General features: G+C 36.3%; 1 protein-coding gene across 1 annotated transcript; it reads right to left on the bottom strand.

The window, feature by feature from the left end:
• Positions 1-245: 245 nt before the first annotated feature.
• LOC148197139 (glyceraldehyde-3-phosphate dehydrogenase, cytosolic-like) lies at positions 246-12,056 on the bottom strand. The gene is made up of 4 exons (XM_088093614.1): positions 12,047-12,056; positions 10,462-10,588; positions 573-672; positions 246-356 (listed from the first exon to the last, which is right to left on the bottom strand). Exons 1-4 carry the CDS (start codon positions 12,054-12,056, stop codon positions 246-248), a joined length of 348 nt encoding a protein of 115 aa, XP_087949740.1.
• Positions 12,057-13,614: the final 1,558 nt, after the last annotated feature.

The following is a 13,614-nucleotide window of genomic DNA, read 5'->3' as shown; positions in this document are numbered from 1 at the left end:
CGTGTCAATTAGGTCATCATATTTTGAAAGTGCTCAATTGGGTCCTTGTTTTTGAAAAATTGAGTCAATAATGCCCTTGTCGTTAATTCTTGTGGACGATGTTAACTTTCTTGCGTGGTGGCATGCTGAGGTATCATTTAATAACCACATTGCACAGTAAGAGGTCATGATGTTGATTTATTTGATTTTAAGTTTAAAATTTTTTTAAATAAAATAAGCTGGCAGCCGCTCTCCCTTTTAACCCATCATCGTTCTCCTTCAAGAATTCCCTTCAACTTACCCTCGGATTCCTCCCTGAGAAAGACAACATTTATATAAGACGGTAGGTAAGGACCTATGCCAGAATGGGCGCACCTCTTGAATTGAATTTCGAATAGCAAGAGTCACAAAAATGTGAATAAGATTCAACACCAAAACATCAATAAGAGTAATATGTCCTTACTTGATAGCATTTTTAATTTCGTCATAGCTGACACTCTTCTCCAACCTCACTGTGAGGTCAACAACGGAAACATCCAAGATGGGCACCGAAAATAGTTAATAGGTAAATGTATAATGTTGTAAATAGAAACCTTTAAATGGGCAGCGACCTTGTCCTTATCGGTGAAAACTCCAGTAGATTCAACAATGATATCGGCTCCAGTCTCACCCCATTGGATCTCCTCAGGGTTCCTGAGGACGAACAAAAGATTTAACAAAAAAAGTGAACACTTACAATACACATAAACAAACAATGGAACACATGAAAAAGGGTGAAAATAGACCCTTGTCAAAAAACAGTGACTGGCTTATCACCAAAGAGAAGGGTACTGGAGTCATTAACGATGACGTCGTGTGATGGACAAATTTGTAAGCACCAAAATATGATGTCACAAACTTGTTTCACAATCGGCAAGTATGACCGAATCGTTTCAAGTAATAAACTTGGTAAGACCAAGTATCGTTCTCCCAAAGGACTCACGGCCTAGTTTAGTTATGTGATTTGTTGATTAGCTAAGACTTAAGAACACAATAATTGAAGTTTAATATGCAAAGGCGAAAATTAAATATGTATGCATGAATTGATCAATGGCAAAGACAAAAGATAAACACTTTCAATGGAATATATGAATGAATATGTTGTTGGGGGTCAATTTCATCTCATCCACTCTCATATATTTTAGGAATTCAACATTCAAATCATCATTGTTAATGCCACTCACTAATGTACCATTCTAGATGGCTTCTCCCTAATCAAATAGTTCATACAATTCCTAGCATTCCTAATGATTAGTTCATTACCGCAGGAGCTTAAGGCAACCAATATAATATTGTCAGTAAAATATTGGGAGAAATTCCCCGGATCTAGATTTCCCCGTACGTGTCCGTATCAACAAAACCAATAATCATGCATTAGAATGAGTTAAACAATGCAAGCATTGAGCAAAGAGGAAAAACCCTAACTAATGATGAAAAGAAAGCATATGTCTTAATTCAAAGATGTATTCAACAAATCCATATATGAGAGCTTCAAGAGATTACATTGATTCCCCAACAAACATACAAGGTTTAGTTCACCATATTCATGGTGAACCTAGATGAATAACAATGAAAGTATGAAAGAATAAACCCAATAAAGGTGAAGAGGTAGCCCAAGCATCCAAGATCCTCCTTCAAAGGGGTGGAAGAGAGAGTGTTTGCCTCGTTTCTGCCAAAGATGCCTAACTATAGGACGTGCAAGCCCTTATATACTAATCTAGAGTTACAAAAGATTACAAAAGTCCAAGCCCAAAAAGTGCCGCTCAGCGGTATTTACCGCTCAGCGGTGATTGCGCGTCTTCTTTCTTCCCCTCAGCGGCCATTTTGCCCCTCAGCGGTTCCAACGTCACCTCTTGAGTGCCGCTCAGCGGTAGTTTGCCGCTGAGCGGTGCCTTCGACTTCTCCTTTTTGCACTCTTTCTTGTCTTTTCTAATGTCCTCTCTCTTATTCTTCACTTCTTTCACCAAATTCACCTCAAAACCTGCACAAAAACACTTAAATCAAGCATAAACCTGTCCAGCTCTCTTATTTCTGAAAATATAAACAAAAGGCATGATTTCAAGCTAGTTTCTAAGTCTAAAGGTTGCTTTTAGTATTAACTTTAAGCATGAAAATAACAGTTTTTCAACTGTTATCACAACCCCAAACTTAGAACTTTGCTTGTCCTCAAGCAAATAAAATGTAACTCCATCTCCAACCAATTCATATGATGGTTCACTCATTCAAAATCCTCTTTTCAAGATAAGTAATAACTTCACTCAAACTTAAGACCAAGAGTTCAATCAAGATGTGCACATGCTTTAGTGTTCACAAAGTCATTTAAATTCCAACAAATGCTATTTTTCATGAATGATCAATCAATTAAGCATGGATGTTCATGTGCTTATGGAATATTTCCTCACTAGGTAAAGTGTTTCACTCAACACACAAGTGTATAAGAGGTAAAGTGTTTCACTCATTCACTCCACTATCACAATGTCACATGAATCAACTTTGCCTTTCATTTAACCACAATCAAATACATTCACAAGCATGCATAATCACAAGGACTTTTCAATGGCTTATAATGTGGCTGGGCTAACAAGAAAATTGGTTTTTCTGGATCACAAAATCCTTGAGTTAAGAGAATCATAACAACACAATCTTCTTATTCATTCCCAACTTTCTTTTGCCTTTGCTTTTGCATTTGCATTGAGCTTTGCTTCTTTTTCTTTTCTTTTCTTTGCATATTCTTACTTTTTAGCTCTTAGCTCAATGCTTTTTCCTTTTTCATGTTTCCCCAATAACCCCAAACTTGAACATTTAACAATACCACACAAGATCTTCTACTTAACTCAAGGTAAAGATTTTCAATCAAGGGTGTTCAGTGTATGTTTAAGGCTAAGGGTTCAAAGGATAGAACACAACGTGTTCTCTTTTAGAAGGCTAACTTTATGAATTTGGCCAATAACAAGGGTTTCAACAACACGGCCTTTGATCATATGATGCAAAACAAGCAATTGATTCAATCATAGAAAACCTGGGCAAAGTCATTCATGCTTTCAAAGTAACAGCATTCAACAATAACAACTCTGGAGCTCAAAACCTCACATATAAGCTCATTCACATTTGACATGCACATCCTGCTTAATTTCACAATCACAATCATGATATTATGCATTTGTTCACAAAGCTTGTGAATCACCTGTATAAGCATTTTAATGTGCACATCATCTCAACATCAATCAATCAATAAGCATCATCAAGCATTACTTATCACACAATCACAGTTAATAGCAAACCATCATAACAAACCAGGTGTTCAATAGAGTACATCAAACCCTAATCTAAAAAAAAAAAACAAATAAGTTCAGAAAACTTAAACCACAAAAGCATAATCATATGATAGCATTCATCAGTAAATGCTATCTCAGCTCCTCATCAGTCCGAGCTCTCTGTATCTTCCTCTTCCTCTTCATCATCATCTTCATCAAATGCATCCTCCTCCTCAGCTTCATCTTCATTCATGTCTCGGGCTGAAGCTTCAGCTGCTTCAGCTCCTCCATGCCATGGTTCTTCTGGCCACGCTACCACATTATGGAATTCATCCATAGTCCACCTGTGTGCTGGAGGGGTATCATACATCCCCACTATCATCTCAGCCGTGGCCACCTGCCCTCTGTGGATGGACTGCAACTGAGCACCTATAAGAGACATATACATGTCCCTCATCTGGAATGGTTCTGCCTCATGAGTATCAGCAGAAGTCCTGCTCTGTGCTGGCCTTCTCTCTCTACGAGCCTGGCGTGGTGGCACTGGCTGGGCTGCCTCCTCACCTCCACAGTACTGTCTGTAATAGGCCTCATCTATAGCTTTTCTTGGCCTCTCAAATGGTGGAACAGAAGTGTCCACCCCAGCTAGCTTGCAAAGGTGAGTGATCAAAGAAGGATGTCCCAGTGGTGCTTTGTTGTTTGAGGTGTTAGCACACACACTAATCTCATCAGCTATCACCTGCCCAATATTAACATTCAAGTTTCTGATAACACAGTAGATGAATAGTGCCCTGCTGAGAGTAATATCTGACACATGTGAACATGGCTGAATGTTGGCATGAGAAAACGCCATCCAATACTTTGCAAGAGGAGTCAAATCTGTCCTCCTAATGTTAACCACTGAGCCAGATCTATTCCTTTGGAAGTGTCCTCCAGGTATACACAATACTCTCTCCACATCCTCATAATCAGCACCTTCCTCCATGCTAAGAGCAAACTGGCATTGCACACCAGCCCACACAGTATCCAGAAAGTTATTTATGGAGTCAGGATCATACCTGATAGCATGGCCTCTAACATAGCCCAAATAATTCTCAGCTGGATAATCACCAATCTTCTTTGCATTGGTGTAAAATTCCTTCACCACAGCTATGTTGGCAGGTGCTGGATAAGTGGCTAGCTTTCCCCAATCATTCCCTAACACTTGCTCTCCAAATTGAGGAGCAAAGTTAGGTATCATTCCAACCTTTCTCTCCATTAGAAGTCTCCTGTCCTGAACCACCCTAAAGTGCTTCTCATGTTTCCTAGAGAGGAACCTGCCATTATGGGGCTGCTCTGGTTCCTTTTCCTTTCTCTTGGTTGCCATGGTTTTCAATCTCTTTCCTGAAGAGGATGCCATTCCTGCATTCAAACACAAGCAAAACCACAGAACATGATGTTAATCATTAGTAAAACATAGAACATAACTCCTGTCGAAGCTAAACCACCGCTGAGGGCCAGAATTTCCCCTCAGCGCCACCAGCGCCACATTCCAACACGCAAAAATCAGAAAAAACCAAATCTGGCAGAGTGCCGCTCAGCGGTAATTTACCCCTCAGCGGTAACTCTGCAGATTTTTGAAAAATCAGTTTTAAAGCTTCCCTAACTCCACCCAAATGCAATTTTCAGTTTTCCAGTTCATAATCATGCAGTTTAATCGGTTCAAACATCAAATATATCATCAAATCATGCATAGAAATCAAAACCCCTAGATATTCATGCTTTGACAATCACAGTCAATTTCAATAACCCTAGAATGAACAAAATGCATTTTACTTACTTGGGTGGAGATGCTAGATGATATGAGAATGCTTCCAAACTAGAATGCTCTCTTCCAACCCCAAACTTTGATAGCATACTAGTGTAAAAGTGAGTGGAAGAGAAATTTTCTAAAGCGGGAAGAGTAAAAAGATGTGGGAAACCTAAGAGGAGATATGTGGGAGTCTTAGTGCAGAGAAGAGCTTGAAAGAATGTAAAAACGCGCAGCTTAGGGTTTAAAATTACCCCAATGGGCTCGGGTTCCGCTAAGGGGAACTTAAGCCCATCTGCGATAGTACCGCTCAGCGGTAATTGCCGCTCAGCGGCACTTTCGTGATGTGCCCTTCTCCTTCTTTTCTTGACCTACGTGCCTTCCTAGCATACCCCTCATAGGTTCCCTGCAATTCAATGTTAAAAATGCTTATGCAAATCCTAAAAATAAACAAACAGAAAACAATCAATCAACTGGGTTGCCTCCCAGGTAGCGCTTGTTTAACGTCACGAGCCTGACCCAAAATCCACCAACACCCATCAGTAGGTGTTTCAAACTTACCAGCACCCATCAGTAGGTGCAAAATCTTCTCACCAACACCCATCAGTAGGTGTTACAAACTTAGTATCCTTCAGTAGATACTTAATCACCTAGCATCCTTCAGTAGATGCTAGATCCAACAAAATAATGTCCAGAATAATGTTCACAAATTATAAATTACAAAACCAAATCAAAAGTTTGTAAATCCACTGGGTTGCCTCCCAGCAAGCGCTTCTTTAACGTCACTAGCTTGACCCTGTTAAAGCTCACATTCCATCTTCTTTATAATTGATGTAGTCCTTCCACCAACCTTTCAACTGCTTCCTTTGGACTGTTTTGGACTCTCTAGAATATGGAGACTCTATCTCTATCATCTCCTTCTCTTTAAAGCCTTTAATAACCCACAACTTGTTCTTGAGTCTTACAGGTGTGCCAAGTTGGAGTCTTAATTTTTTCCAGTCTCTAGGAACTTCTTCTCCTTTTCCAATCTCTTCTACCTTGGGTGCCTGAAAATACAAACAATGGTTATCAGAAACCTTAAGATTTTTATTTTTACCTCTAGTTATGGGTGCATCTCGAAATGCAGCTTTATAACTGGCTTCTTCCTCCTTTGCTTGTATCTCATCTTTGAACACATCCACCACTACTCTCTCCTCTCTGTCTTGGAGAACCACTATACCTTCATTCACATCAATGATAGCCCTAGCCGTTTTCATAAACGGCCTTCCAAGTATGAAAGGTATTTTCTCAGTTTCCATCTTCATCACCACAAAGTCTGCCAAGAACTGAAGTTTGCCAACACAGACTACAATGTCTTCTGCAATCCCACATGGCTCCTTTGAAGATCCATCAGCCATTACAAGATTAACCTTTACAGGTTTTATTTCAACATGGCCAATTTGCTCCAATAGAGAATAAGGCATCAAGTTAACACTTGAGCCTAAATCAAGGAGAGCTTTCTTTACCTTTTTCTTCCCTATAATGCAAGGAATAGAAAAACTGCCTGGATCTGCTGCTTTTGGTGGGAATGATTCTTTCTTAACAGTTATACACTTTTCTTCCTCATCCTCTCTACGTCTTCTTTTTGTAGAGGTTCCTTCATCTGACTTGGTGTAAACTGCTATTTTCTGTAGAATTTGTTCCCAAGGAGCTTCATTATCAACCATTTTGAATAAATCTGTGAAATCCATTAGTTTCTCCTGATTTGTTAGAAAAGGAAAAGTGTCCTTTCTTTCTTCTTCTCTTCTCTCTTCTGTTTCATCTTCTTCCAACTCAATGATCTCTTCATTTACACTCTTGACCACTTTGCACTCTTCTCTGGGGTTAACCTCAGTATTAGCCCCAAAGTTTCTGTTGGGTCTTTCTTCCAATTGCTTGGTGATCTGACCCATCTGAATCTCCAGATTCTTTATAGCAGCTTCAGTGCTCTTTTGAGAAGATTCAGTTTTCTGGATGAATTGCTGAAGAGTTTCTTCCAACTTTGTTGATCTGTCATTAAGCATAGATAATTGTTGCCACAAGGTTGGTTGCTGCTGCTGCTTATTAAACTGATTAGCCTGCCCAGCTTGTCCTTGGCCAATGCTTGGATGTGGTTTCCAACCCTGATTATAATTCCCTTGACGGTATGGAAACTGATTAGCCATGAAGTTAACATCCTCCAAGGCCTCCACTGGAAAAGCACACTGGCCATTTATGTGATCACCTCCACATAGTTCGCACAACTGGGTTTGTATCTGGGCAGCAGACTTCAACTCTTTAGGTAATTGAGCCAAAGTTTTTGTCAGAGTCTCTAGCTGTTGAGTTAGAATTTTATTCTGTGCTAGCAGAGCATCATGCGTTTGTAATTGTAAAACCCCTTTCTGTGGCATAGGAGCTCCTCTTTCATTGTGCAGCTCATTATCACTTGTAGCCATATTTTCAATGATTTCAGTTGCTTCCTCTGGAGTCTTCCATTTGATATTGCCTCCAGCTGAGGCATCTAGCATCATCTTGGTTTGTGAACCAAGCCCTCCAAGGAAAGTTAGGACTACTTCTTGATCTTCAAAGCCATGCGTGGGAGTTTTACGTAACAAGCTTTTATACCTATCCCATGCATGTCCAAGTGATTCTTCCATGCCCTGCTTGAATGAAGATATCTCTTGCTTTCCCTTAGTCACTTTAGATTGTGGGAAGTATTTATTCAAAAACTTTGCAACCACTGCTTCCCATTCCGTGAAACTTTCTTCTGGAAAAGAGTTCAACCAAAGCTTAGCATTGCCTCCCAATGAGAAAGGAAACAAGCTAAGTTTGATAGCTTCGTCTGGCACCCCATTAATCTTGACCGTATTACAGATCTCATTAAATGTTGTAAGGTGCTCATATGGGCTTTCATGTGATAACCCATTAAATTGATTACTCTTTACCAGTTGAATTAATGCTGGTTTGACCTCCATGTTGGCTGCATTGACTCTAGGCCGAGCTATGCTATTGAAGTGCTGAGGTCCAGCAAGATTAGTATAATCTGCAAGAGTTCTTCTAACATTATTATTGTTCTCCATACTCCCTGTGCTATGAACAGAACCTTGTGGTGATGATTGTAGGAGAGTTTCAGGAGAAGGGAAAAGTTCTCTGGACGTTCTGATTCTTCTCCTCCTTCTACTCTCGTCTAGCCCTTCAAGTAGTGGTTCTGTTGTTTTCTTACTTCTAGTTCGAATTGCCTTCTGCATGCACAAGAAAACAAAACCCTAGAAAAGATTTGTTAGCACAAAAAGATATAGAAGAAAATAAAGATTGAAAAGATATAAGAAGATAAAAGATTTAGAAGATAGAATCAAATAAAATAAAACCTAATCTAAAAAATAAAATCTAATCTAACAGATAAAATAAAATCTAACCTAAAAAGATACAAAGATAAAACCTAATCTAAAAAAATAAAATACAATCTAATCTAAAAGATAAAATAAAATAAAATAAAATCTAACCTAACCTAAAAGATAGAATAAGAATAAAATAAAATCTAACCTAAAAAGATAAAAAGATAAAATCTAATAAAATAAAATAAAATCTAATCTAAAAAGATAAAATCAACTAAAAACCGAAAAATAAAAAACAGAAAATAAAAACAGAAAACAGAAAAACAGAAAACAGAAAAAAATAAAATAAAATCAAATAAAATAAAAACTGAAAAATATAAACAGAAAAATAAAATAAAAATTCGAAATTAAAATCTAATCTAAAAAGATAAAAATAAAATCTAACCTAAAGGAATAAAATCAAATTTAAAAAGATAAAAAAAAAATAAAAACAGAAAAAATAAAAACAGAAATTCAAAATTAAAGTCAAAGATAATCAATAATCACACAAATTAACCAGTTAAACCACGAATCCCCGGCAACGGCGCCAAAAACTTGATGGACAAATTTGTAAGCACCAAAATATGATGTCACAAACTTGTTTCACAATCGGCAAGTATGACCGAATCGTTTCAAGTAATAAACTTGGTAAGACCAAGTATCGTTCTCCCAAAGGACTCACGGCCTAGTTTAGTTATGTGATTTGTTGATTAGCTAAGACTTAAGAACACAATAATTGAAGTTTAATATGCAAAGGCGAAAATTAAATATGTATGCATGAATTGATCAATGGCAAAGACAAAAGATAAACACTTTCAATGGAATATATGAATGAATATGTTGTTGGGGGTCAATTTCATCTCATCCACTCTCATATATTTTAGGAATTCAACATTCAAATCATCATTGTTAATGCCACTCACTAATGTACCATTCTAGATGGCTTCTCCCTAATCAAATAGTTCATACAATTCCTAGCATTCCTAATGATTAGTTCATTACCGCAGGAGCTTAAGGCAACCAATATAATATTGTCAGTAAAATATTGGGAGAAATTCCCCGGATCTAGATTTCCCCGTACGTGTCCGTATCAACAAAACCAATAATCATGCATTAGAATGAGTTAAACAATGCAAGCATTGAGCAAAGAGGAAAAACCCTAACTAATGATGAAAAGAAAGCATATGTCTTAATTCAAAGATGTATTCAACAAATCCATATATGAGAGCTTCAAGAGATTACATTGATTCCCCAACAAACATACAAGGTTTAGTTCACCATATTCATGGTGAACCTAGATGAATAACAATGAAAGTATGAAAGAATAAACCCAATAAAGGTGAAGAGGTAGCCCAAGCATCCAAGATCCTCCTTCAAAGGGGTGGAAGAGAGAGTGTTTGCCTCGTTTCTGCCAAAGATGCCTAACTATAGGACGTGCAAGCCCTTATATACTAATCTAGAGTTACAAAAGATTACAAAAGTCCAAGCCCAAAAAGTGCCGCTCAGCGGTATTTACCGCTCAGCGGTGATTGCGCGTCTTCTTTCTTCCCCTCAGCGGCCATTTTGCCCCTCAGCGGTTCCAACGTCACCTCTTGAGTGCCGCTCAGCGGTAGTTTGCCGCTGAGCGGTGCCTTCGACTTCTCCTTTTTGCACTCTTTCTTGTCTTTTCTAATGTCCTCTCTCTTATTCTTCACTTCTTTCACCAAATTCACCTCAAAACCTGCACAAAAACACTTAAATCAAGCATAAACCTGTCCAGCTCTCTTATTTCTGAAAATATAAACAAAAGGCATGATTTCAAGCTAGTTTCTAAGTCTAAAGGTTGCTTTTAGTATCAACTTTAAGCATGAAAATAACAGTTTTTCAACTGTTATCATCGTGATGCTTCAAGTGTCCGTGAACACTGTCGTATTTAAACATGTATGTCTACAAACGCAACCAAACACGGTGAACAACCTGATCTAACAGCTAATAACAATATACAAATGAAAAACCTTGTCGATCTGAATCGTAATCATGTTATAGTGCTCACAGCGAGGGAGAAGAGAAGGTGTGTATCATGTAATCAGTGGTGATGAAGGGATCGTTAACTGCAACGAGTTCCACATCGTCTCTCTGCAGAGCCACCCTGGCCACCAAAAGGCCAATTCTTCCAAATCCTGTTACGTTTCAAATAAATAAATATAAAAAAGAAAAACGAAAATGAAACAATTGAAAAAGTGTTGAACTGATCTGAAGGAAGAGAAGGGAAAACAAAGGATGAAGATAGTGTACCATTGATTCCGATCTTGACCTTGCCTGATCCATGCAATTCATTGGAAAAGAAAACGATAACAAAACAAAAAGAAGAAAAAGGTGAGAAAAGAAAAAGAGGTGAAAACGCAATTCATCAACACTGCTAGAACCCATTCTTCGATACATCTTTCACATTGTATCATCCAAAATCAATGAATTTTAAGGGAAATTATTGATTTTTACAGTAATGAGATTAAAGGTATATTTGTTTGAACCCAGAATCATAATTTTTGAAATTAGGCAAAACCCAAGAATAAAAACTAAAACTTTTGAGCACCCATCTGCACATATCTCCTTCATGGCCTGTACCTAGATACGGTAATTGATTGCATTAACACCAGGTTAAATATGCTTACATATTTAACACCCCCTTTAACTCATGGCGGCACATCGTTCATCTCAATCTGCGTAAATTGCTCGAGTAGGCGGTCGAAGCCTGAGTCGGGGAGGAACTCCAACATGGTGGGGCTAGTGCCATCACCGTTGTCGTGAAAGATCTCAAAGGTGACAGAGCCTTCGTGTTCACAACAGAGTCATCACCGGATCCCTAGAGAACGATGACGGGGTTAAAGGGAGAGCGGTTGCCAACTTATTTTATTTTAAACTTAAAATCAAATAAATCCACATCATGACCTCTTATTGTGCCACGTGGTTATCAAATGATAACTTAGCATGCCACTAGACAAGAAAGTTAACGTTGTTTATAACAATTAACGACAAGGGCATTATTGACTCAATTTTACAAAAAAAGGGACCCAATTGAACACTTTCAAAATACGAGGACCTAATTGACACGAATCTACATAAATAGGGATCTCCGAAGTGATTAAACCATTATAAAGCATGAACTATGAACGTGTAATGTAGTATCAACAACAAACAATAATAACCAATAACAAACAAGTTCAATCAAACAACAACAACAAACAAGTTCAATCAAACAACAACAACAAACAAGTTCAACTAAACAACAACAAACAAGTTCAACAAAAAAAATAACAAACAAGTTGAACAAATAAGTTCTTCAAAACGAAAATGAAAACTAACCTTCAAAAGGTGGGTTAGTCGGAATAAAGTTTCGTCACAATGAGAGAGAAAACAGAATGTGCTACAAGAACACGAAAATAATTGGTTAAAATAAACAAAAATCATACATAAAGTAATTAATTAACATGCATTTGTATGAAATAAAAGAAAGATTACATGTGATGCTCGTCAAACTTCGTTCGAGAAAAGTTTGAGAAGAAAAGAGGGTATCGCACGCTAAGATAAAGTGAATGAATTTTCAATCTCTCGCTCAAATTTTTATTTAATACACTTACCTTTTGACATCGAATTTAAAAGTCATTCGACGTTTTATATCCTTTTAGGTCAAATTATAATTTTAAACGACGTTTAATAATTGCATTTATTTACACAAATGTCACCGCTCATTTTTAACGTTGGTTATTCAGTGGTTGGACGTTGAACGCGTGACGTTATACAGTATTTTTATATTAGTGTAGGTACAACATAACAGTTTTAAGACAATTAATTTATTTATGTAATTTTTTTGTTATTTGTTTATAGCATAATTGTCGGGTAATGAAGAAAAATATAAATAGACAATTCAAATGTAAACTAGAGGTGAAAAATTATGAATACAATTTCAAACATTTTGATAACACCATAAATAAAAACAAATAACAAATTTAGTATTGATTGTAGCAATTTGGATCACCACTTTCATTAATTTCATATATTGGTACTTATTTTACTTTTATTAATTTACTTTATTACAATTTACGTTCCTAAAGACCTTCGTCTCCATTCTCTCTTCATCTACTTTCTTTTAAATTTTTATCTTTTTTTTATCCTTATCTATCATTCCTTCTCTAAATAAAAAAAATAACTTTGGAAGAGAAATGCACAAGTTCTTGATTAAAATATATATATTAAAAAAAATATTAATGATTTGTAGATATTTGTCACCTTAATTATAAACACTATATAAAACACTTTAATCCATATTGAAAAACTTAAAGTTTGTTAATTCATTAACAAAGAATCAACATCGAATTGATTTGATTCATTTATCAACACTTTGGATTGCAGTGAACCAATTAATATCCTACAAAAAAGAAACAACACGTAAAATTATTTTAAAGATATTATTGAGAAAGAAAAAAGAGATATCTACGTATCTTCTTATATAATAAAAACCTTTTTACTGGGTCTCACTATTTTTCTTTCCCTCATATTAAGAGTGTTTTCAACACTAATGATAGTAATATCTTTTTTCTGTACTCTTAATTAATGTTTTCACATCATCGTGTCTATTTTATGTTCAGAGGAAAAAAATTATTCTATTAACTCAGTATTATCATTTAAGAAAATTATACACAATTTATAATCAATATAAGGAAATTATTCACAACTGCAAATAATCAATACAATCAATTGAACCAATCAGTACATCTCGATATCATGATAATAAAGAAGAAAAAGGAAAAAAAAGTGAAAGGAAGAAGATGGAGACGTATGGAGAACAAGAAACAAAGAAGAATAAGAAAAAGGATAGAGGAAAGAAAGAGAAATTAAAACTTGATTCTTCTATATGGGAAATCGCATTCAAAGAGAGACATAAAAACATGAAGATGGAATACATTTGAAGTGGCCAATTTCTATCCACATAGATACAAACATTGCATATGAATTATCGTAGTTTTATTGACTTTTTTTTTTTTAATTTTAAAGTTTTCAAAGACAACATAGAAAAACAAAATCAGTAAGAGGTAAACACATGTATCATATTTATTCCGTTTCTAATCAATTTAACCAATTCTTCAATGATTAATAAAAAGACATGGAAAAATTAGAGAAGTTATAACTTATGCTTAGGATGTCTTCA

The sequence above is a fragment of the Vigna umbellata genome, chromosome 6 (assembly GCF_029865625.1).
Source record: "Vigna umbellata cultivar VRB3 chromosome 6, Vumbellata_1.0, whole genome shotgun sequence".
In the NCBI taxonomy this organism is placed as follows: domain Eukaryota; kingdom Viridiplantae; phylum Streptophyta; class Magnoliopsida; order Fabales; family Fabaceae; genus Vigna; species Vigna umbellata.
The sequence above is the reverse complement of the archived record's forward strand: the minus strand, read 5'-3'. Positions and strand labels throughout refer to the sequence as shown.